General features: G+C 44.5%; 1 protein-coding gene across 1 annotated transcript; it reads left to right on the forward strand.

Moving 5' to 3' along the window:
* Window positions 1–9,184: 9,184 nt before the first annotated feature.
* On the forward strand, window positions 9,185–25,051 carry LOC135900962 (glutathione S-transferase 1-like). Its single transcript, XM_065430590.2, has 6 exons — window positions 9,185–9,450; window positions 11,918–11,976; window positions 12,552–12,693; window positions 15,647–15,820; window positions 20,710–20,862; window positions 24,809–25,051. The coding sequence occupies exons 1-5, from the start codon at window positions 9,310–9,312 to the stop codon at window positions 20,848–20,850; spliced, it is 657 nt and encodes a 218-aa protein (XP_065286662.1). The 5' UTR covers window positions 9,185–9,309; the 3' UTR covers window positions 20,851–20,862; window positions 24,809–25,051.

Genomic DNA, 25,051 nt, shown 5'->3' on the forward strand with positions numbered 1-25,051 from the left:
AGTCAAGTAGCCTAAGAATTACAGGCCTAACCTTGTTCGGCGCTCCTCTACCAATTCGGTGTATACGTTCGATTGCTACTTGTTTTAATTCTAGAGTATCTACAATAATGTTTTTGTTCACCGCACTTTCAAGTATCAAGGGTGTCTCTCCCTCTACCTCCGGTAAGCCATATATTAACAGGTTATTTCGCCTGCTACGATTCTCTAGATCGTCGATTTTTTCTTGCATGTCTTTGATAAGAATATTCATGTTTGCTATTTGTTCTTGACAAGAGTCGACTTTTTCTTCTAGTTTTGTTAGTTGGTCTAATTTCTTGTCCATTTTAGCCAGGCGACTTTCCTTAATCTCTTTTATATCCGCAGCTATTTCCTTTAATTGTTGGCTGATATCAGGGCCTGGATTCGTCTCAATGTCTCCGCCAAGCAATAAGAGTTCATGTACATGCATCGCATGCTCAATCACAACAGCACAAAGCCGTGGGCACGGCAGCACAAGCAAAAAGGGGTCATTTGAGCGGATACACTTTCCATATCGCCTCCTCACCTGTAGGATGAAGATAAGCGGATTGTTAGCTGACCGCATTCCGTGAGTGCCACCGTGCCCAATGGCTCGGCCTTGCTTGAGGTGGTCTTTTATAGCTGGGTTGAGTGGTGGCGCTGGGCACAGGTCATGCGCACAGCCCATGCTCCCAGCGTCCGCGCAGGTGGATGACGAGTGATGCAGCACGGGGTCCCATGACTTGAGCGGCACGGAATCTCGTTGTAGGTTGATAGCGGTGGCATTCCCGACGCATGTTGTTCCGGCTTGTCCTGGTGGCTCGAAACTCGGACCAGCATAGAGCAGCAGTCCGGGCACAAGCTGTAGGATGAAGATAAGCGGATTGTTAGCTGACCGCATTCCGTGAGTGCCACCGTGCCCAATCAAGGTGAAGTATGAGATGCAATAATGCATAGATGCATAGGTGAAGTATGAGATGCAATAAATTACTTCTTGGTATCACTCTCTACTATCAGTTCCAATTGTAAAGTGGACGGCGCAATGGTGCAGGCGCTAAAGCTTTTTCAGCGGATGACAGAAAGGCAACAAAGAATCTGAACCGAGAGATCAGCTTTAAGATGAAAACGGTGACAAAACCTATTGAAGATGATGGTCAAAGTCAGTGATAGACTTCATGTGTAACTTGCTGCCTATCGTCATGCAATTCTTCAATAATGAAATGTTATGGGCACATCAGCAGAATCAAGAAGGTTTAATCTCGCCGCCAACCACAGTTCCAATTGGCACCACAAGACAGTCTGTCTTGTTCTGATCCCTACACTCCAAATAAATCTCCGAGCGACCCCCACTATCGCTAGCATTATTGCTCAAAATTCGTTGCAATGGCTATAAAGCAAGCAGCCGCGGTCGACGCGGAGGCCTGTCAAGGTAAATATACCTGGTAGCGACGTTTCCATAGGAGCCCATACGTTCAAAACATGGAGGTTCATCACCGGCTCATGGGGCTTAGCGCCATCTGTATGTGGTGGGAACACTTCCGGCGCAAGAAAAAATAACGTGACGCCATGTCCGTTAAAAGCAGAAGTGACGTCATTTTGTTTTTGAAGGCGCGAAATTTGTTTTGTTGTCCTTCCTTTGGAGCTATATATTCAAATGCCCCTCCATTCGACTTGATGGGCGTTTCGAGCTTTCAGCGTGGAAAGCGATGCAGGAAAAGGCCAGCCGTACGGTTGTCGAAATCGCATCCCTGCGCAGAACATACTTTTTTTCGAGGCCGACGAAACCTTTAGGAGCAGAGTGCTGATCCTATTGTCGGATGCCAAGTCCGTCGGCCAGCGCAGTCGCACGAAAACAACTACACAATTATCTGGCAGTCGTAACTAACTACTTCTGACTGAACAGATTGAAAAGCAATGAAGCTACCCGCGTCACCAAATTCAGACAAACTTCGACAAGCAAGAAAGCACAAATTGTGAGGGGGGCGTATTTCAACAGGTGATACGAGTGCGCCTTTCTGCCCGTTTCAAGACGTGCATTGCACTGCGAGCGATAGTGGCGTCAACGCCCCCTGTAGTGATGGGCGCTGAAAAGAAATGCATTTATTAATAATAATAAAATTAAACGTATTTATTTAACTCATCACGAATATATAAAATTGACTAGGAATTTTATTTTCGTTGAATGAATCTAACTGTGTCTTCTTTGAATTAAAAACACGTTTTTCTTTCCCAATGTTTGCTAGAAAACATCGTGCATTCGCTATATGCCAGCTGCAGTATGCGGCGCGTACGCACCGGTGCGCCATGGGTGCAATTTCGAACCCCACGCAAAGGACTTCGTGCGGACTCTGCTGCGACGCCGTCAGATGGCGCAGTGTCCAGAGGAAAGCATGATCGAATAGCTCGACGATTGCCCGTGCCTCGTGAAGTCTTTAATAATCATTCTGTCCATGTACATATTGCTACACTGTCAGTTGCGTCACTTGAATATTTGTAATTATCCTAAAAATTACCACTAAATTAAACCTAGTATCAGGAATTACACGTCTCTTATATGACGCAGAACATACGGAGAACAAGATGAAAGCAGGAGTCGAAGTTTCGGCAAGTGCACTAGTCTTTTTCAATATGCTCTCCTCGACACACTATACAGCATAAGTGAGGTACATATAAACAGGAGAGAGGTCAAGGCGCGAGGTCGAGGCAATGACCGCAGATGTGTTAGCGGCGAGGGTGTAAATTTGAAAAGAAGCATGTGCTCCTTCTTTTCAATTCTACACCCTCACCGCCAACACCCCCCCGTTCGTCGCCTCGCCAACCAGCCTTGACCTCTCTGCTCTTTAAATGAACCTTACCAATACTACATAGTTCGTCGAGGAGAGTATATTTCGCCTTGAAAGAATCAAGTCCACTCGCCGAAACATTGGCTCCTGCTTTTATTTTGTACTTGTTTTGCTCATCGTTTTGAATTTCCATCTCCCACATTCGCGGTGATTTCCTTAGACACCTATTATAAAAAACATTACTAATCACGTTGACATTTCCGTAATGCCAATCACATTTAAATGAAGGCTGATCTGCCAATTTCTTTATTATTGCGATACAATTATATGGACCCTCTAGGCGGTACTTCTGTCGTCGGCACCACTGTGATATTCGGTATAAAGTCCGAGAGCAATAACATCCCCGCGCACCGCATGCTGCTTGCGCGACCGAACGCGTGCGAGGCTGAGCCGACAATAGTAGCTGTATTTCGTGCGCTCAGGGGAGGAAAGCGGGGAGGAAGCGCGCCGTCGTCCGCCATGTGCAAGGCACCGCTGAGAGGGGAGAGAGGGGTGTTCTACTCCGGCGGCGTCTGCATGCGGCGCCGCCGCGCGAGCAGAAGAAATGATCAATGGACTCTTCGAGCATTGACCTAGCACGCGTGAGTAAGTAAGCCATTCGAATGCGATAGCTGTATGGGTTAGCGAGGTGATGCGTAGCCAAGGCTCCGCTACGGAAAGGATATAGTTAATATAACCTACTCTAGAGGAAAAGATATCCATAGCACCAATGCATTGAAATTAGTAACCGCACAGGCGCCGCCACATTACTACTCTCTGCAGGCACTTAGGCGGAGATGACGAGATGCGATTCAGATGAGACGAGCAATCATCGCGGTGTCAAGCTTCATTCGCTATGGTGGTGCAATCTAGCTCAGGCGCATGCAAACGCATCCATTCACGCACTGTACATTTTGAGCAAAATTTTATAAATAGCCATCATATAGTTCTGAAGAATATATGGAATGATCCTTACACATTGTCGACAGGTACGTTCTATGCGTATATGCTTGTTTTCTTCATAATATTTTGAATAACTTTAGCATTACAAAAATGAGTCGTAGTAGCACCATAGCGGTGCTTTTACTGTTCCCACTTTCTTCGTCCAGATTTTCCTCGATGTTTAGTATACAAAATCTATGAGGGAAGGAGACGGGCGCTCTGCTCCCCAGCGCGCGCATGATCACGTGACTTTTTACATTGGGCATACGGAAATCTAGTGCACATCATGATGCCACGGTTCTAGGCTGACCCTAGGAAGTTTCATTGCTATTGCAATTATATGGAGACTACAGGCGTATGTCCGCCATCGCGGTTGGCGTCGCCGTCATGCTCCGTATGAAGTTTGAGTGCGATCACATCGCGCCAAGGCGCCATGTGCTGTATATGCCAGTGAAAGCGGGCGAGGGTGAGCCGACGATGGTGGCTCAATTTTACGCACGCAAGGAAGGAAAGCCTGGAGGAAGCGCGCCGTCGACCATCGCGCACAAGACAGAAAGCCTCTGCGATGTGACAAGGGCGTTAGCCGAGAGTTGCGCGTACTTGGAATTAAGTAAAATCATCGCTTTAGGTGCTTGTTTAGCATGGGTTGTAATTGTCATGCTTCGATCGGCATTTCAAGCTTCGCATAACGTTGATCCCAACAACTGCTTTGTATATACCGCACGTGTTTTTTTTTCTCGACATCTATAAATGCTTCGGTTGTATAAAAAGGAAAACGTTGTACCGGAGCTATGTCACCGCAGCGGCATGCAGGTAACATAAATAGGCAGCGAGAGGCAGCAGATGTGCGCCGCATGACAGCGGAAACGAGACATCTTGCGCTGTGCTCGTGGAACCGACATGCATTTTTTTCCCCTACGAGAGTCCTATGTTGCTGAGCCACATATGCAGCAGTAGGGCTTTTGCACAAAAATTCGGTTTTACTTCCGGAAGGAAATATAGGGCGTTTTGAATGAATGCATTACATTCTGCGTGCGCTAAGGCTAAGGGAGTATGGAAACGTTCGATAGTGTATGTATTAGTCCTAATATCGCCTTTTTTTTTACCCATAACCTTTTTTTTTGAACAATATCTCATTGGAAACTCCGTTTCTGGTTATAATTACGCTCGGGTAGCATTTCTTCCGACCAATGAGCTCTTGCGAAGATTATACAAAAGACGTTTAGATCAGAAATAGTTATCTGTTTGATAGCTTAAGTTAATAATTATTATCTAATAGCTGTCTATTCCAGCCTAGAAATTTCGTTGGACACACCACCAAGTGTCCTTAACAACGGTTGTATCTGAAGTTAACCCAGTTGCTTTGAAGTAAATTATTAGTGAACTCCTAACATCTCAAAAGATACGTCGCCAGATTTACACACTTAGTATAATTAACTCGGATGCATAAAGTAACCGTTCTTACTTGCCTTGCAATAACTGGCCTCGAAGAACGGTCAGCTTGACCTAGAATTACTAGATATATGCTACATGCATCGTATAGTTAATATCACTGACTTATTATGAAGCGAGCATTCACTGTCACGAATGGAAGCAATAATGCATAATACTGATGTATGGCGTTCAAAACTGCAGTGAGCCTCGTGGATCATGGTGCATTAGAGTAAATATGGCGATGTGTTGTTTTCTGGAGTTCTGTAAAAGAGTCTATTGTCAATGTACTATTTATTTGATTCTCGTTGATTCTGCCGCATATCAGAGCAGTCAGAAAGGTGGAAAGTTGATTCCGCACTGTAAAAGCATTAAAAGCGAAAAGCGGTGTAAATGAGTCTATATCTCACACCCTTCTGACAAAAGAGCATGTAGAGTCTGAGTTATAGACCGATTTCCACCCTTGTTCACTTGTAAGGGTGTATATTAGTGTTGTATTTCACTACAGATAGCATATCCTGGCGCTGTAACACTTAATAAGAGATTATAATGTATTAGAAACACTCCTGTTCATATAAATGAAGGTGCACATTCATTCTGCGCATTCTTTGAGACATTTTTCGGAATTATTGCCGTTTCACCTGACGGAAGAAGCATTGACTCCGATAGCAAAGCGGTGATTTACATGGTTCAATTTTAGCACCGCTCTTCCATTCATGTGCCCAGACAACCAAGGCGCCTGCACGTGACCATGGTGCACGTGACGAAGTGCACCACGAATTCCGCAGTTTCCGAGACCACTCCAGTTTCGATCAGAAATTCTCGTCGAGCGGCTTAGTATCCTTCGCGAACAACCGAACGAACCGACATACCGAGCCCCAGGGATAAATGCACGGATAGCTTCATTTAAATAAACTAGTTATGCGCCTGCGCATAATAATTGCATAATTATTGCATAAACTAATTATGCGATATCTTTTGCGACGAGCATATTCAGATACCCTTTGTTTGATTTCACAATTTCACAGAGAACAGTGTCGGGCTTCGGCATAGGACATACACAGATCGGCTACATAACTCCATTCGCTGGCATCGCAACCATTATGTCGGTGAGAAACAAACTCTTTCGCGCCACACTTCTCATCCTCCTCTCATGTTCTGGCCATTCAGCTGGTTTTGATTTGTTAGAAGCGCCATTGCCAACCAACAACCAGTGAAAGAGGTTCTTGGTTTTTCGTGCATTGTTAAAAAATGAGCAGTGTCAGTGCTACTTATTAAAGCGGAAAGTTGGGCGATTTGATGTGCATTCATAATGGTAACAGCGGGAACAAAACGACGATGGAGTGAAAGAACAGAGGGCGAGCGCTGACTCACAACTAAGCTTACTGAAACTCCCACACCAAGGAATATAAGCGTGAATTGACCTTGGAGAAGAATGATTATGCGCGTGTGTATGCCCATTACCGACAATGAAAGTGCAAGCTTCTGCTCAATGGGACCACAATTTTGCTTAAGCTTACTGATGTATCCACCGGATCACCCGTGGAAGCGGCCCACATTGAGCGAACGGGGACGTGGTGCGCTAGCCAGCCTATGATCACGCTTTCTAAGCAGGAGTTGATTTACCTAGATAACTCCATACGTTAACAGATGCGCTGTATTCACGTGGCCTTGTTGTGCGTACCCCCGATTTAGCATGGGATCGCCCATGTCGCTTATATTCCTTTATGTGTTTTACAGTAAACTTTGTTATTAGTCGGCGCTCATCCTGTGTCCCTTCCCTCCGTCGCTGTTTTGTTCGCGCTGTTACCATTATCAGCGCGGCTGTCGGAACTCACCTAATAATACAGTCAAAGTTCACTAGCATGTCAATTATTTTATTTGTTTTTTGCTTCACACATAGTAAAAAGCACTCAAAGATAAACCTTATACAAAACAGCACCATGTTGGACAGTTGCCACGAGCTGAATGGAGGAAGCTGCTTAGTGTAGAGAGCCATCAGTCATTTGCTTATTGCCATTGGTAATATGTTTGCTACCTCCGTTAGCCATCACATGTCCTTAAAACCATTCTAAAACAATAGGTGCTTCGTAAGTACGGCTAATCTTTCACCAGAGTCTGATAGTTTGTGTTATTGTTGCTTTTCTTTCATTGCTGTTTCTTTTGTACTTTTTGGCATTTTGATCAACAACCTTGCTTCGACAATGAGTCCGCAGTATGGCACAAATAAAATAAATCTGAAACATGTACGCAAACACGCAATGAACCATTGAACCTGGGATATTCCACGGAATGAAGCATCTTCAAAAAACGAAAACGTGGAAGCTTCCTCAGAGTAGCTTATTGGTCAGAAAAGTGTAAATAGTCCTTTGCACCCACTTCATTTTTTTTCTCATCATCCAGTGTCCTCAGTGTCCGCCGTTAAACATAGCAATTCTGGGACTCAAAGAATTGGTCATGACCTAATGAGAAAATAATTGAAATGCGATTCATAGAGTGTATATATTATGCAAAATGATACCATATTTGGATTGTTAAAGGAAAAAAAACCCATATTACAGACAAATGTCTAAAACAAATTATTTTTGAAGCTCAGTCCTCTGTTTTCTAGGTGCAAACAAGGATAAAAATGGCATAGACGCCTTTGTTGAAGCAGCATTTCACGCAGTGTAATTGTCATTTCCCACATGTGTTTTACGCGCCATCATGTGTACTAAAATGCCACCATTCAATAAAGGTTTGAAGTCAACCATACCACTCAGGTAAATCTAATGACTTTCTCCTGCGCAAGTTTCGGATTTATATATAAGCTGCACAGCGATGTGACCAAACCTGTATTCTCAAGTAGTAACCACAAGGAATTACTAAGCTGTTAGATTTAACTCCTTGGAAGCTGGTTTTAATGCTTTCTTCACAGATTCAGATTGAATAATTTTATTTAAATTTATGTTGGCGAGAAGGTTACATAGAAATATTTAAGTTGATGAACGCCACACAGTTTCGTTCACTGCTGTCGGAATTCAATTTAAAACCTGGAGTGCTGGCCATCCTTGACAAACACTTTATGTTGGAGAAGTGAGAGAAGTGCCAATAAAGGAATGTTTGCTATTTCCAAGTGTCACGTAGATGCTGCTCTTTAGGTTATTCTTCATTTGCGAAGCATAATTTGAGTAAAAAATAATATACTATATTTTCACTTCTCTCATAGTCGTCAGCAGCATCCAGAAAGAAACTTCTTGACATACGTGAAAATTTTTATCCCCTCGTAGTTTCAGATGGAAGACGACCGAAGTAAAGCCCTCCATATATTCACTGCGAGAAGTCCCAGTGATACCTAAATCACGGTATTACGCAGCCTCAGCGCAATGCCATGTAGAAATGGGACCTGTCATAAAGGCCGTATTCAAGGCAGCGTAAGCAATACGACGTGAGGGGGCTCAGCCCATGTTCAATTTGTAAGCACACAACTTTTCTTTCTGCAACACACATGCGAGGAACACGTGGCGTGTGAGGCTTCCGCAGTGAGGCCAGGAGGGCGAGGAGGTAGCGGCGTACATCTACCTCTGAATCCGCCAGTTCCTGGCGGTATGTTGGAGCCTTAGTCATCAAAGCAGTCCGTTAATAACTCACGCACTTTTCGGCTATTTGAAATCTTACAGTTTGTACGGATATGGTGCAGGAGCGATTCAATTATTTAGGACGGTTTTCTGGCGAGCCGCAATGATGTGGCATTCCTAGTGACTTAAAAGCAACGAGGAAACATTAAAAAAATGAAGCCCTCCCTATAAAGCAATTGGTTCCCCAAACAGCTGTAGAGGAAACAGGCGGCTGCAATGAACTGACTGCAGATGCGCAAAATTACCTCAAGTATAAAGTACCAGTTAAAAATACAGCAAAATACTTCGCGTGTGCTTTTTTTTTCCATTCCACCCGTGGAAACGTACGTGTGGTACGAGCCAATCTCGAATGACACACGTGGCGAACATTCGTTGCTTCACGTCACTTCTAGAGGGCAGCTGTGCGGCTAGCACAGTGTAGTTTGAAGGCAGACACATCGCTGACTTCCTTCTATTAGCTCAGAGAAGTGCGATCGTAGTGGAAAGCGTAACAGGCCAATATGCCGGTCGAATTGTATCTGTTTCAGGGCAGCGCGCCTTGCACATTCGTGCAAATGGTGGCCAAACACATTGGCGTTGAGTTCACCCTGAAGGAACTTGATTTTATGAAGCGAGAACACGAGGCACCAGAGTTCACCAAGGTATGTAGAGCTTCCTTTGAAATGATGATCTTTATATGATGAGTAGTGCCAAGAATTAGGAGAAATAACAGAATAACTATTACAAAATTATCTGTTCTGCTCATCGATGGCAAACTGAAAATCTAGCTCTACAGGATTTTTTTTGAAATTGTGGTGTTTCGCATAGCCTGAACTCATGGCTACTCCTTTCTCTTGTTCAGTAATTTTATTCTTATAATCCTTTGGTTTCCGACAAACACATGATCAAGAAACAGGCGTTGCATAATGTGTGAAGCCAGAAGGAGCCGTCGAGGAATAAGGCTCATTTACCGCTGTCTGTATTTTTTTCGCTGTATTTGTCAACAACGTGAACTACGACATCCAACTCGGCGCCATGCGAACAGTTAAGATACAGAGCAATTTTCATCGTGATTCTGGCTCGCGATCTTTAGCTGGCTGAAGTTAGCAATCTTAGCGTAAACACATATGTTTATCTTACTGCAAACCATAGCTTCATATGAAAAGTTGTATCCAAGGACACGCATTTTCGAGCGCATTTCCGAACAGAAAATTGCGCACTCAATGTTCTCAGAATTCCGGTTTTTCAGACTTTATATAATACGCTTAATGTGCCGAATATGAATTCATCCGTTCATCCAACAATGTATTTCACTTCACCTAATTCGGTCTTCAGGCGAATTATAGCACCTCAGAGAAAAGGCGTACGTATTTTTCTGTTTTTACATTTGTTGGCGAAGAAGAAGAACCACATGAAAGTAAGGCCATCCTTCATAGTAGCGAGTATGGCGGATGCCTTGAACACATCGATTTTCAGTGGCAGGATACGCACACGTCCATAGCGCAATCCGAATCCAATCTATAGGCAAGAAGCGTTTACTTCTTCATTACTGTGCAGCCGCGAATGCGCGGAGGACAGTGCCCTCTGGTGGTCGTGCAGGGAACCCAGCGGCGTGCCATGGTCGCGAAACCTGGTGAAATTTGCAAAGGAAAGCTTCGCTGTCAAAGAAGCAAGGCAAAAGAGGGTGACTGGTATCATAAGTAAGCAGTAATGTTTAAAAAAAATACGGCAGAACCCATCTCATGATGGCTGACATCTGTTATCTGATTACGATTCAAGCAATGTAGCCACACTGCGTAGTGCTTAAGTCAAGCTTATTTAAAATCTGTAGTGGTAATCCTGAGACTTCTTTTGCTTCTGCGGCACGCACGCTATATGCGCTTTCTTTGGAGTTGGCCTACTTTGCTATAGCACTCGCTTGCCAAAGTCGCTATGAGCCCGAATGCATGAGAACGACGCAGTATAACCATGGTGAAATGATGAAGCAGACATCACGCAGGTCAAAAGGCAAAGGTGGTATGACGATGATGGCATGACGACAATGAGATAAGGATTCTGAAATGATGATGTAGGATGACAGCGTGGCGAAGACGGCGTGAGCAGAATGGAATGACGATGAGTGTGTGGCGACGATGGCGTAGGATGACCGCATGACGAACAATGTTGAAATTGGATCAACTAAGACGGCATTACGACAACTGTATGACGACGATGCAATAGCAACCATGTCATAACAACGGTGTGATGATAATGGGAGGACGATGAGTGTATGATAACGATGGCCTGACTATTTTCTAACAAAGTGTGGATAATGACGAAGGCGTGAGGACAATGGCATGACCACGTCGCCATGACGACAGCCGAAAGGTGAAGTTAAAGTATGATGTAAGAACCACGGCAGCATCAAGACAGAGCTAGAATGACGAGGATTCAGCGACAACAATGGCATGATCACCACAAACGCATATCTTGTGGCCCAAGCTATTAGAGAACTTTGAGCATTGGTTCGGCGTAGAATGAATAAGGACGATGGCATCACGACAGTCAGATGACTAAACTTGAACTACGATGGTGGAAGAACCACGATGGCATCACTAACAGGAGCACACGCTTAGTGACCCAAGCTCGTAAACTACTTTGACTTTCTGGGTCGGCCTAAGTAGATAGATAGATAGATAGATAGATAGATAGATAGATAGATAGATAGATAGATAGATAGATAGATAGATAGATAGATAGATAGATAGATAGATAGATAGATAGATAGATAGATAGATAGATAGATAGATAGATAGATAGATAGATAGATAGATAGATAGATAGATAGATAGATAGATAGATAGATAGATAGATAGATAGATAGATAGATAGATAGATAGATAGATAGATACGAACACCTGAATTAGGCAAGGAATGCTATTGCAATTAAGGCACGTGCTTGCATTTACCCCCAAACCTGGCAGAATGTTTGAATTCAAGTTTTGAGAAAGCTACGGAAGTTGTACTGACACGCACATTCCTAAGCTTGTTTGCCGTTACCAACTCGCCAAGCTCCCTTGAATGGCAAACACCGAACCCTTAATGATACCGTATAACTGTGCCACTAAATAATTTTCTCATTTCCTCTAGGTCAACCCATTTCAGAAGGTCCCGACTATAAATGACTCCGGATTCATTCTTTACGAAAGGTAAGCTCAACAAGACCCACACATCTTGTGAGCTGTCATGAAAGGGCACGTATAACTACAGGGAGTTGAACGGCGCGCACTTGTGGGAAAGCTAGAGTGCTTTTCTATGCTCTTGTGCTCTGTGTTGTGAATTCTCTTCGTACTGGCGCTAGACGGAAGACTGTTCAGGGACTTATGCAGTTGCTTCTATGATGGTAGATTGCAAGAGCCATGGGATAAGCGCATTTAGAAGGAGCCATAAAGCTGATTATCGCCAATAGTCCATGCCTCGACCGATTACCTCTAATTTGCGCAAAAAGGAATTGAAGAATTAAACTATTGCACTGCTTGTGCTTTGTGGCAAGGTTACGTTTTGTAGAATGAAATACCCGCAGTCATAGTGCCATTTACACGTTTAAATCACCATAACATTGCGTAGAGTTAGTGAAACGTATGAAGTAAACAGATAATTGCAAGCAGCTCCCTTATGAAGGTCGTGTTTGAGGGTGGGCCTAATGCTTAAGCGGCTTGTGGTAAAAGAAACACGCCTAAAGTTGCAAATTATTAACTAGGCACCCGCATCGTTTTAATTGCAGCTCTGCCATCGCTTACTACCTGGTTAACAAATACGCGCCTACCTCGGAGCTCTACCCGAAAGATGTGCGAAAGCGGGCACGCGTGGACCAAGTCCTTTCCGTTGTGTCGACGCACATTCAGCCAAAGTTCTCGGCATTCTCGGTGAGTTTTATAGCTGAAATTTGGCCTGGCACTGTGCGCTATACTCGGCTTGTACAGCCCAAATTCTCGAATAGTTAGTTAGGGCTAGTTAGTTTGAATCCATGATTGAATGATAGACAGCGCTGTGTCTATGTGTCTGTTTCTTTCTACCTCCTCGTTCAGTCGCGCTTACATAATTGTAATCAAATAATCCCTAATTTAGTGAGTCAGCAAACTTTTACAAGTTTATTCAGCCGAGCAATCACATTACTACTAGTCACATGGCAATTGGTGCCATGGTCACATGGCAATTGGTGCTTCGCCTTTCGGGCGAAACCGCGACTTTTTTGTTCTTTTTAGGCAACACAAGGTTGAGCGCACTGGCACTGCTTTGTTGATGAATATGCCATCACAGTTTTACGGAGCCTCGCTGGCATTATTATCCGTCGAGAAACAGACCGGAGGCTCTCGAGCCATGTCATACAACGGGGTGGCTGAGAGGGAGAGCTTCGCTTGAAAAGCAGGTGTTAATCTGTGCACATCTGCTGATATGAGTGCCCCCCTTTCGTTTCCTCAGTCATGGCATTGTCGCAACTAAAGATAAAGAATGCGCAGGAGTGCTCTCATAGTTCAGTGTAGTCCACCAAATAGAATGTTCGTCATAGTATCAGCATGGCCAGGGAGAAAAACACTGTCATAATAGATCTCGTAAAGCAAAATGGCTTGCGTATTTTACCTGGCGACGCGCCACAGGAAGTAGTATGGTAAAATCTCTTACATGCTGCAAAAACGCATAAGGATGAAATGCGGACTTCCTATGGCGCAGTTAAATTACTAAGCTTTGTTGACCGAGAAGCGGTCAATGGTGGTATTTGACTGCATGTTGAACACTCCGTAACTGAAGAACGATGTGCTTACTGTTAATGACGCGAAACTGCGTAAAAAGATACGAATAGCAAGACACGCGGATCACCCTCGTTATGGACGTGTCGCCGTCCGGTATGAAAACGTTGCTCGATCTCGAAGATAGTGCACTTTTGCAAAATGCGAGCCGATCCCGAAAGCTTCGCAATTGAGCGCACTTTCGCAAAGCGAATAGACGCCACGAGGAAAGAATGCGAGAAATGCCTGCTAGCTTCGCACTTGTCACGTTCTACCGCTCCATTACAGCTACTAGTATTCTGCTGCTGAAAAATGCAGGCCATGGTGGTTCTAATTTCAGTGATGGAATCGTGCACACACTTGAACACGTCAATTCGTAAAAGCAGGAAGTTAGGAACTGTCCATAGCTAGCTGGTCAGTATTGGACGACAAGCGGTTATTGGCGTAGGGTTTGCAGATGTATGAAGTGCGACGTCTGGAGGCCGGGAGCAACCCCCCCTTAAGCTCCTCCTTCGACTTCCTATGGCGCAGTTAAATTACTAAGCTTTGTGGACCGAGAAGCGGTCAATGGTGGTATTTGACTGCATGTTGAACACTCCGTAACTGAAGAACGATGTGCTTACTGTTAATGACGCGAAACTGCGTAAAAAGATACGAATAGCAAGACACGCGGATCACCCTCGTTTTGGACGTGTCGCCGTCCGGTATGAAAACGTTGCTCGATCTCGAAGATAGTGCAATTTTGCAAAATGCGAGCCGATCCCTAAAGCTTCGCAATTGAACGCACCTTCGCAAAGCGAATAGACGCCACGAGGAAAGAATGCGAGAAACTGACGCGCGAAGCACGCGGCAGGCGTTCAAAGAGCAATTTTGCCACACCATAAACACGGGCGATATCGTCACCTAATGTTTAGAACACTGGGCTGCTGTGCTAGAATACGGAGGTTCGATCGCACTATGAGCCCGCATTTCTTTTCATCATTGGATGCTGACTACACCCACTTTGGAAATATCTAACAGGCAAATCGAGATGTGTACAGTGTACGCGGGCACCGTCGCAGTGTGAACGAAATGACAACTTCGTTAAGAGACACGAGATATATAAAAGCTGCCTTTATGAATTAAAGTGTGCAAGGTCACTTGTACCGCACGTGCAGGCTGACCCAATCTAAGTCTTGGGCTGACACAAATCTTGGGCTGACACAATCTAAGCATGCTTCCGCCTATCTAGACAGCTATGGGACTGTGTTGTCGCCTAGGTTTTACGCTACGAAGTACCTAAATTTATATCCACCTGCCATTACTAAGTTAAATCTGCTTGGTTAAGAAAACACCACATGCCCAAGAAATACAAAATGCAACTAGCTAGTCAGGATGTGCTGTTTCACATTACGGTTGAAGAATAGTTTAGGGAGCCTGCAGAGGGCAACTTTTTAAGAACTTCAGTAAGGATCCTGAGAGTAGAAGTTCCTTGGAAATTTTGTTTTTTTCGCTCCATACATTTTATGGAAAGCTGGATCCTCTTTATGCAACTATTTCGGCTGCGAGTATGAGAGAGACTTACTGAATTCAAGTATTTTCGATCAACCTCATTAGGAGCCACTTAAAGTGTAAAAAAGATATAACTAGAAACTTGCTTGTTAGACATGCAATTGTGCATTTGTCTAAGCATTCGCACATGCTCCATCATTCACAGGTACAAATTGAGGACAAAACCACCTGGAATGGTTTCTGCAGATAGAATTATTACAAAACGGAATGTGCTCAATAGTGGCTTTCTACCGATATCAGGAGTTGTGCACCGTAATTTTATCAAGCTGTAGTAACAGTAGAGCAGCGTGCTCCAGAGGGTTGTGATGTACTGTTTCTTTGATATGGTTATACTAATGAACATTTAATATACCCCATTGCATCGTAGACTATTGTGTACATGACATGGCGAGAACACTTGAAAATGAATAAAGGACGCGATTCAGTGTCATCAAATACAATGACCAACACATTTCCCTTGAATGTACATACCCATGAGTACCAATCTTTTTCCTCCCCAAAACATGGATGCGTTCTATCTTTCTTTCCTTTTGTTGTGTAGATACCATCATTCAGAACCAACAAGAAGCCAAGTGCCGAGAGCTTCAAGGAATTTGAGGAAGGTGTCGTGAAGGCTTTCCAGCAAGTTATTGGCGACAAAGCAACTTTTGTAGCGTGCGATCAAATGACACTCGCCGATATTCGCCTGATTTCTCTCCTAGCCTGCATTGTTCCGGTAAGCAGTCTGCACTGCCTTCCGCTTAGATAAAACAACCATTTCGACTATGTACTGCATTGTTGCTTGTATGGTAAGGCCTATTTGTTTGTTTGGTGGCTAGGATACAGCTACATTTTGTTTAATTGCTCCGCATTGCTCTCTATTGTGAAGTTTGCTGTTAGCATAGAAAGAAGAGAAAAGCCTTTCCCGTGTAGGCTGTCTTATGCTAATCTTAGGCAGGTATGGCAAGTTAGTGTAATAGAACATAGGAGAATAACTACGGAAGCAAACTGTTATGTTTGTCTCAAGAGTCCAACATTTAAACAGTGGCTGCAGGGCTGCTGAGAAACCTATGGTTAAAGCTGGCATGCACAGAAGTTTGTCCTTTATCTAGAGGAACGAGCTCTCTGCGTTGTACATACAATCAAGAGACATGCAATACACGATGCCGCGCGAATTGAACGCCGGCCTATCTTTATGCTAGCGATTGCTGCACATATTAGGAGTCAATTAGAATTTGTTGCCTTGAAGACGTGCTTCCACCTAGCTTCCTATCCCCCTCCCCCCACAAGGCGGTTTCACAAAACGGTCTCTGACATTTTCACTGTCAGCTGTTCCCTCAAGACCTTAAACATGGAATTGCGTCTCTGACACCTTTTATTCGGTCTTTCTCACATTCTGTAGAAGAAGCTACGTGCCAGCGACATTTATTGCGGCTTTTGTTTGCTGAAAGGCTTATGCAGTGTTTTAGGAAAATAAAATGACAAGAAAGTTCCCTTGCTACTTTTCTGCAGTAGCCTGATAAAACACCAAATCATTGAATGAAAAATGAGTAACGCGAGAAACATATTTTGGTGCGACGCATTTATAGTATCTATTTTTGTGAGCCTTTGCAAGCTTATTGCGTTATATTAGGGTAGCACTGCCTATCTCTGGCTGTTCTGACACCTGACGTAGAACCAACGCGAAAATTTAGTCGTGGCATTTTCGCAGTCCGCAATTTGTGGTGCGCGGAGAGGGGCGCGCGTTGTCCAATTATTGCACCAAGGAGCGTGCGTTCCCGAGCCAGTGGATGCCATCGAGTGGGGCGGTAGCTGCGCCTGTAGCCCGCGAAGCGAGTGGAGCTTCGAACTTTGTTGCGGGTGGTGTAACCTTCAGGCACAAGGGACCCATCGTCCCCGTAATATCGAATACTCAAGTGAAACACCTGAAAACGAAACCTAAATACAAGGGTAATGACCATTGGTTATATTTAAACTCCTAAGTTAGCTGATCACTTGACACACCTCACAAAACGAAGAAATTTATTTTTATTTAATATTTTATAATCTGACTATTGCATACATCCGACTGATTTTTTGCTAGTAAATAGATTCAGTTCAGGATCGTTCCATTATATTTCTCTAGTTTTAGGCAGAAGGAAACTTTTCTTGTGCGACCGTCTTGGCAGATTTTTATATAGTGCTTCGCCGTAAAACATCGCCAGGAACGTATTGAGTGAAGTATAGGCAGAATCGACGTGTCAAGCTCTGTGCAACCTGGGACATCTGGCCTCGAAAACTCCAAAAACCTCATGAAGATCCAACACACTGTAGGAATCGATGTAAGCGAAGTTTTAACGTGTACTGGGGTGCTGTAACGTAAAACTATTCCAAACTTTTGTATTATATAATTCTGTAATACCCGCCGTGGTTGCTCAGTGGCTATGGTGTTGGGCTGCTGAGCACGAGGTCGCGGGATCGAATCCCGGCCACGGCGGCCGCATTTCGATGGGGGCGAAATGCGAAAACACCTGTGTGCTTAGATTTAAGTGCACGTTAAAGAACCCCAGGTGGTCAAAATTTCCGGAGTCCTCCACTACGGCGTGCCTCATAATCAGAAAGTGGTTTTGGCACGTAAAACCCCAAATATTATATATATATAATTCTGTAATCCGCCCTTCGCAATTGGCCAAACACTTTTTTGCCCACCTCCACTTCACCTGTCTGTCACGCAACGTCACGAAAACCGCAATAACTCCCCATCTGATATGACGTGTACACACTGATTATGCATGATTTGACCTAAAATAGAAAAAATGTTATTTCTGATTCGACGCCTTTTCGCCATTAGCCGCGGGCTATTGGTGAAAAGCTTTCGGGCTGCACCAACTTCACCTGCCTGTCACACGCCGTCACAAAACCGCAAGAACTAACCGTGTCAAAGTGACGTGTACGCATTAAAGATGCATTAATATGCCGAACAAAACTGAATTTTCTTCTGAATAGCCGCAGGCTGCCACGCTCCGAAAGGAATAAAAGATGGCTGCTGCCGACCGCTCAGGCGCTGGCTACTCGCACCTGCCGGAGAGCATGGGTTTATTTGCGTATAATAGAACTTCTTGCGTTGCTGTGCAATGTTTTCGATCACTTTCGGCTCGCTTACTACCTCATCCTGCCAACTCTTCTGTGCTGAGAATCCGTTTTAGCGTCATTCTTAAGCTTCCGTTGCATGCTGCCGTGATTTTCGACCAGCCACCGCACACTAAGTAAGCGAAAGTGTACCAATCGCAGACGCCGGTACCACTTTCTTCATCCGGTTATCGACTTTCGGTGCAGTGGCTCAGCCCTACCGAATGTCTCTCCACTTTAGTGTGCTCCTCGCCTCTTGTCAGCCAATTCGATAAGACAGGCGGCTCAGTGTTAGCAATGTTATTCGTTTTTGAAGAAAGCAAAAGGGACCTCCTATGAACGAGGAAAGCGTTTGATTGGTCTGTTCAGACAACAGTGCGGGTGACCTCCCGGTGCTTGCGCTGGCGTTTACGCAAATTTGACGTAGGTAATTGGAATAAAAACAAATTGGAATAGTTTTACGTTGTAGGGCCCCTGTACAGGCCGCATCGAACTGGGCGCCGGCGCATCATGCCACTGGCTTGCGTACCCGTCGTCAACAGTCCGCCCCCCGAGCCTGACGACGTCAGCACCTGCATCAACCGGTTGGCGCGCTATACTACCTCTATTCTCACCTTCATCTTCCCAGCATCACTCCTCTGTCCCTCCTCACCGTTCGTACCCTCGTCTGCAAAGTCCAGTTACTCATGAAACAGGCCTAACGCCAAAAAAGAACACTTCACTGTGGTAACACGCCGACTGTTCAATAAATTACGCCAATTTTTTAATCATCCATTTCCAGAGAAAAAACATTCACTAAAACAAGGGCGGAGTGATTCGCACGCGTCATGTATAACCCGGCATAGGTTAACAAAAGCAGCGGCAGTCAGGCAACTAAAACTGTATGAAGTGTGCCATGAGAAATCCCGCATCGTGTTTTCCGCTCCTAAATAATTGTTGCGATGTGCAGTGCGGTGACGTCGATCACTATAGGAAAGTGCACTCAATATTACGGAAGGGTTATTAGAAATGTGTTAGGGCATTGTGAACCGGATGCCTATAACGTCCGCCAAGTCCAGTGCAAAAAGTTAGCGACGTTTTTTTTAGTTGCGTGATTTAATTTCATAGCCGTGAATTCGTGACTTTAAGCAAAGCACTTTCTCTGCTCAGCAACCAGCCCCTCCATCTGCGGCAGACATTTGATACATTTGGCTGCACTTGAGTGCTTGCTGTAGGCTGCATGACCGCTTCGACTCATTCATGGATAAAAAAATATCTCAGTGACTCGTGCGGGATTGTATGCATGCGCGGCGAATAATTCGCAGCATCTTCAGCGCAAATTTTAAGCATTATGTGGTATCACCAGGCGCATATTTCCTAAGGTTTCTTAGCAAAACGTTTTCTCTCCCGAACGTATTTGCAATTTATGCTGGAAAATAAGTCAATCAGTGAGTTTATAGCAAGGCCTTCAAATAGTGCATATATAACGTTGTATCAGAACAATATGAAATACTGCGCCGAGTTCACCTGGTCGATATAGGCCCCGTTGTATCACTTGGCCATTCTTCTGAGCGCCCAGCCCAATATTAGTCGCTTCACGTGCGAACCATCCTGATGCACTGTGATTTTGAGATGTGAGCGCCATGGCGCACCGCCATATGCTGTCACTTTGTCACTGACAATTCCTGCCGTTCTTGTTGTTCCTCGCAGGCTGGACGCTATAAATGTTGTGCGCATCGATTAGATCCGACGAACGCGTAGCACTCTGTCACCACGCGGATGGTGTAGGATACAGCGGTTTCTAATAAATAAATCGCATCGAGCAATCGCAACCGAAGGACGCGCAGTCATTTCGTTCTTTACACGTGTCAAATGCATTTTAATTTTTACATTTCAGAGTTTACGCACCGTTGCCCCGTGTTTCTCAGTCAGTCCACGGTACTTGTCAACTGTACATAGATTGGTATATATGAGGAAACGAAGGAATGCTATCAATAAAAATGATGAGCACATATGTAATGGGCCTGCGGGTGAGTTCTTGCCGCAGATGATGCTCACGATCGCTGTTTCCGGGGCTTCCGCCGCTCTGTAAACGTGACTAACATTTGAGCAAGGTGCTGGAATACAGTTTTAGATCAAAAGTGGCTCCGAGCAGGGATTCTCTTAGATGGAGAGAAGCAACCAGTCGAAGGTAGCGTAAGCATTCCTAACTGTAAGACTGCGCTATTTGTTTGTTTCGTTGCCGTATGTTTGTGTGCACTCACACACGCTATGACTGAATGGCCAATATTAAAACGGAAATAGAAGAAAACGTTTAAGCACTAACTACAGAGAAACAAGAATGTCGCGGTTACTTTATTACCTTTGTTCCTCATCGTACTGTCCATATTGCTATATATTTCTGTTACCATAGAGCAACAAACGATACTGTGCTCATAGAAAGTGGTTTTGTTAACGGCAGGGCAGCAAAAACTAATTATGTTGAATTATAATACCATCGTGGGTGATACTTCTTTTTAAATTTATTGTATTCTGCAGCTCAAGGACCTCTTCGACAGAGCAAAGTATCCCAATGTGGCGGCCTACTACGACCGTGTGACAGCCAAGATGCCTTACTTCGAGGAACTTCTGCGGCACCATATTGACGAGCGTTCCAGATTCTGGTCAACCCTTCAGTAATTATGAACAAAAGTAAAGCAAATGACTATCTTCCAAAACGAAAACGGAAAAATTATGCTGGATAGTGGTAGGAAAATGTTCCTTAGGTGGGAGTGAACTCAGCCGGACATGCGTAGAGCACTGAAAATGAAACTGAAGAAATCATGGGACCAAACAGTGCATAATTGCGCTCATATTCGCGAACTGTTCCCTAGAAGTGAAGCACTTGTCCGCAGGTGGGTTATTCACGCTTCTTATTCAGGGATGAAATTCTAAAATTGTATATTTAGAAAGACATCGAGACTGGGGCGCATAGGCTGAAATTATGTGCTTTCAGCGTGCGTAAGTGCTAGTTCTTACGAACAACCTTGTTCTTTTGCGGTGTTTTGTGAACAAAGGCCTAGGTTTAGCAACAGTAAGACCGATGCTTTCAAAATTTATGTGACTGGAATTTCGACAACGTATAGGCACGTGTGTCGAGTGTACAGCCTTGGAGTACGCAGTGGCGCCTGTTATAAAGCTGTCTGATTTCACCGCCATGCTGTCGTTGGCGAATGGTTTGTGTTTATATCAGCAATGCAGTTGCTGGTAGGTGTTTTTGGGCAGGCGTGGTCTGCGTAGCATGATGTGACAACGACTAAATCATTTTGTAAGCTGCTTTGATAGATTTAACTTGATGGGACTGGAGGTTCCTTCACCATTGAGTCAACCAAAGCACCTAGTGCGTACGTGCGAGCACGCTTCAAACTCAAGCCGACCATGGATATTTGTTATGTATTTATGAACATTCATTTGACGATCGCTCTCAATATTACCAAATTCACTCGCTAGTTCACCTAGGCAATTAGTAGTTCAGTGAACATACGAGACGATTGTAACAGCGTGGATGGCGTCCAGCTGTTTTCTTCGATAAGCGCTCAAAATTTTATTTCCCATTACATTGGGCGACTAGTTTGTTGCATAAATTATCTTTTTGCCGCCGCATAAAGAAATTTTAGATAGTATTAACAACATGTCTTTAACGGCAAGCTGAACAAAGGAAACTGTTCTAAAGTCTTGTTCGGCCCATTCTCTCGGACGCAGTCTCCCAGTTTGCGGAAAATTAAGTCTCCGCAAGGAGTCATCGCATTATTTTTATGCGGCGCTCCTAAGAATGGCACAGAGCCGGTGATGTGTTTTATTTTTTTTTAGAAATTCGATTTTATTCTCTGTGTTGCGCCTCACCATGCGACTCATGCAGAAGGCCCAATGGGAAGTTCGCATAGTGGATTTGCCATGAGTGAAAACGATAGAAGCCGGCGGCTGACGCACCCATGCTGAAGATTGCATCGAAGTTGTTTTGTAGTTGCACTCAGTTGGCCGTGTACATGAGCATTGATCTAAATCAATCAATCAATCAATCAATCAATCAATCAATCAATCAATCAATCAATAAATAAATCAATCAATCAATCAATCAATCAATCATCAATCAATGAGTTTGTTCCAGATTCAACAAAACTGAGGGCAGCCAGACAAAATATGCAACTTCTCATGAAGTGTATAGGCGGCGAAATTTTTTTTGTTTTTCCTCATGCATGCTGCTAGATCACAGACGCTGCTACTATTAGTCGACTCAATATGAATACAGCCGCAATGTACACAACTACACGCTTATCGCACGTCTACACCACCAAAATTTCCACTTTCCTTAGGGATTGTTGCAGCGAAAAATGCGCAATGGTTCCCAATGGTGCCAGCTCGCACACGCCAGAAAGGAGCAACGGCTCGTCAGGCGCTGGTCACAAGACATTCACTAGTCATCTGACGAAATATACGTGATGTAAAATCCCTTATGTTGACGGGCCCTATTTAAGGGAGTTCCACCATTTGAAAATGCCACGAAATGTAAAGACATGTGAAATATTTTAATATGAATTACTTTGCTGGCTGGTTCCACTGAATGTTTACCCTAAAGCGAGGCGCATTCGATTTATTTGGCTTTGAAATCTTGCGCGATGCCAGTCCTCTGAAATGCTCTATGGGGAATCTTTGGCCTCACTGTAAGGGAACGTTTGCGGCCAAGGCTGTGAGACCGAAGCACATAATCATAAAATTTAGTCGCTGCAAATATGCCCAAAATCTCATTCACGAAGAATATTGACTGCAAAATAATACGGTGCTATTGTATCTCGCGTCTCCCCTGCTCTTCAAAGCTGCACGCATAAGGAAAGGTAGTTATTTCAAGCATTTATTGAAGTAGATAGACAACAAACAGCAGGATTTTTTCGCGTGACGTCTGATACGCTTAGCATAAAGCTGGCCAGAACCTACGCACCAAGGCAGAAAGATAGCCATAATTCAAACTGGCGCAGCCGACCTATATGCGTACATACAGCAAGATGCCTGACTCAGTTATGCCCATATTCTTTTGCAGCGTCCTAAAAGCGAAGTTCTTTATTTTAACTGCAATTGCAGATATAATATACGCTTAGGAAAGACGAGGACGATGGAGGGCATGAGACACGCCATTTTAGAGAAAGTGAGCCACTGACCGAGCCAGACGCTTCTTCTATTCATTAAAAGTTGTGCATCACTCTAGGCGCCGAGTCCCTTCATGCAATGACTCAAGTTGTGCCAGAATACTTTAGAAAAATGAGCCATGGCAATGACTACAAGGTGATTGGTGACGCACCGACGAGAGTTTAAGCGCAAGGACGAACGAGCATAACCAAGGCGGCTTCGGAAAGAAATCTAAGCCGCATTAGCCTACGCCGGGAGACCCGAAACGGACCTCGGCGTATTGAAAGAGCACCTGCAAGCTCTGCTTACTGACACAACGGAAATTGACTTTGCCATGCATGCGCTACTCTTGGACGCCTGTGCGGTGACTAATCATGAATGCGTAGTCGACTACAATGTTAGAGCTGACACCACATCTGGTATACTCAAACAATGCTTACGCAGACCTTCCCAAACCTGGTTTCGCCAATCACATTGATAATATCGACGCAAGATCATCGTATTCAGCAGCTCGCTATTCACCTATTGAAGTTCGATGGCTGAACGACCGACTGGAGGCCGTTCTGGGAATAATTTAATCCGCTAATTCATGGCAACCACTAGCTTTTCCAGCAAGACAAGCTCATTTATTTAAAATTGACCATGACCGGCGACGCAGCAACCGCTATCGCTGCAATACAAGCAAACGCGAGCTGCTACAACGATGCCCGTGAAATATTACTGAAACGTTTCGTCAAGCAAGCTATAATAATTAAGAGCCATATCAGCCGACTGAGTGACCTACAGCGTATCGCAATATTCACCAACACCTAAATCCTTCAAAAGCTCAACGACACGGTGCTCAATACCCTTTCAGTGTCGGTAATCGAATATTGTTGTATGCTGTAGCCGATATTGTTGCGCTCTCTTGCACGTCGCATGACCCTCAAATACCACTAAAATCGTGTGAGCCGTAGAACAAATGAAAGACAAGACGGCATTCCAGTTGGACAGAACAGCGAACCCGAGAGAAAAATCTGGTCTCCTTGGTAAAGCTCAACGCGTCTGAATTCGAGTCCCGGTACCATGCTGCCTTTTAAGATTTCCGGGGAAGAAAGATCCTGCCAGAATTAGAAGGCTGGCGCCTCACAGACACCGAGTGGAATAATGCATGCAAACCCGTAAACCTGTACGGCGTCACTGCCTCGTACTTCTAACACAGAAGCTCTAACACCATCTAATTAATTCGTACCGCGCGAGAATCATACTCACTCTGCAAATTACCCGCCCACGTGACCGAACTCTGCGACTCTAATGTCTCGCTAGACAATAGCAAGAACCGACATTAAGCAGCAGGACGATGCCGCCGCTGTGCGTTAAGGCACCACATGTCGAAGAATTGCTGGCGAAGATTTGCCCGCGAACATGCGAATGTAGACACGTACAGGCGATCTGCAACATTGAGTTTCTCCAGAACGCTGTTTCCAAATCATTGCAGGGCCCAGTACGACTAAAGTCAACGGGAACTGGAGCTTCGAGCCGCCTCGTATACTCGCAGACTGCTGTCACATGCGCTACAGGATCAACACGTGGGGTACTTGTATCGCTTCTGTTCAACGGAGGAAGCTCAGACACCTTCGTCAGACAGTAATGGGAGAAGAAACTAAGCTTAAAATTACTGGGGCGTGAACGCTTGACCGCTGAATTACTTTAGTACACAACGACTTAAAGACCCTGGACC

Source organism: Dermacentor albipictus, chromosome 2 (genome assembly GCF_038994185.2).
Source record: "Dermacentor albipictus isolate Rhodes 1998 colony chromosome 2, USDA_Dalb.pri_finalv2, whole genome shotgun sequence".
Taxonomy (NCBI): domain Eukaryota; kingdom Metazoa; phylum Arthropoda; class Arachnida; order Ixodida; family Ixodidae; genus Dermacentor; species Dermacentor albipictus.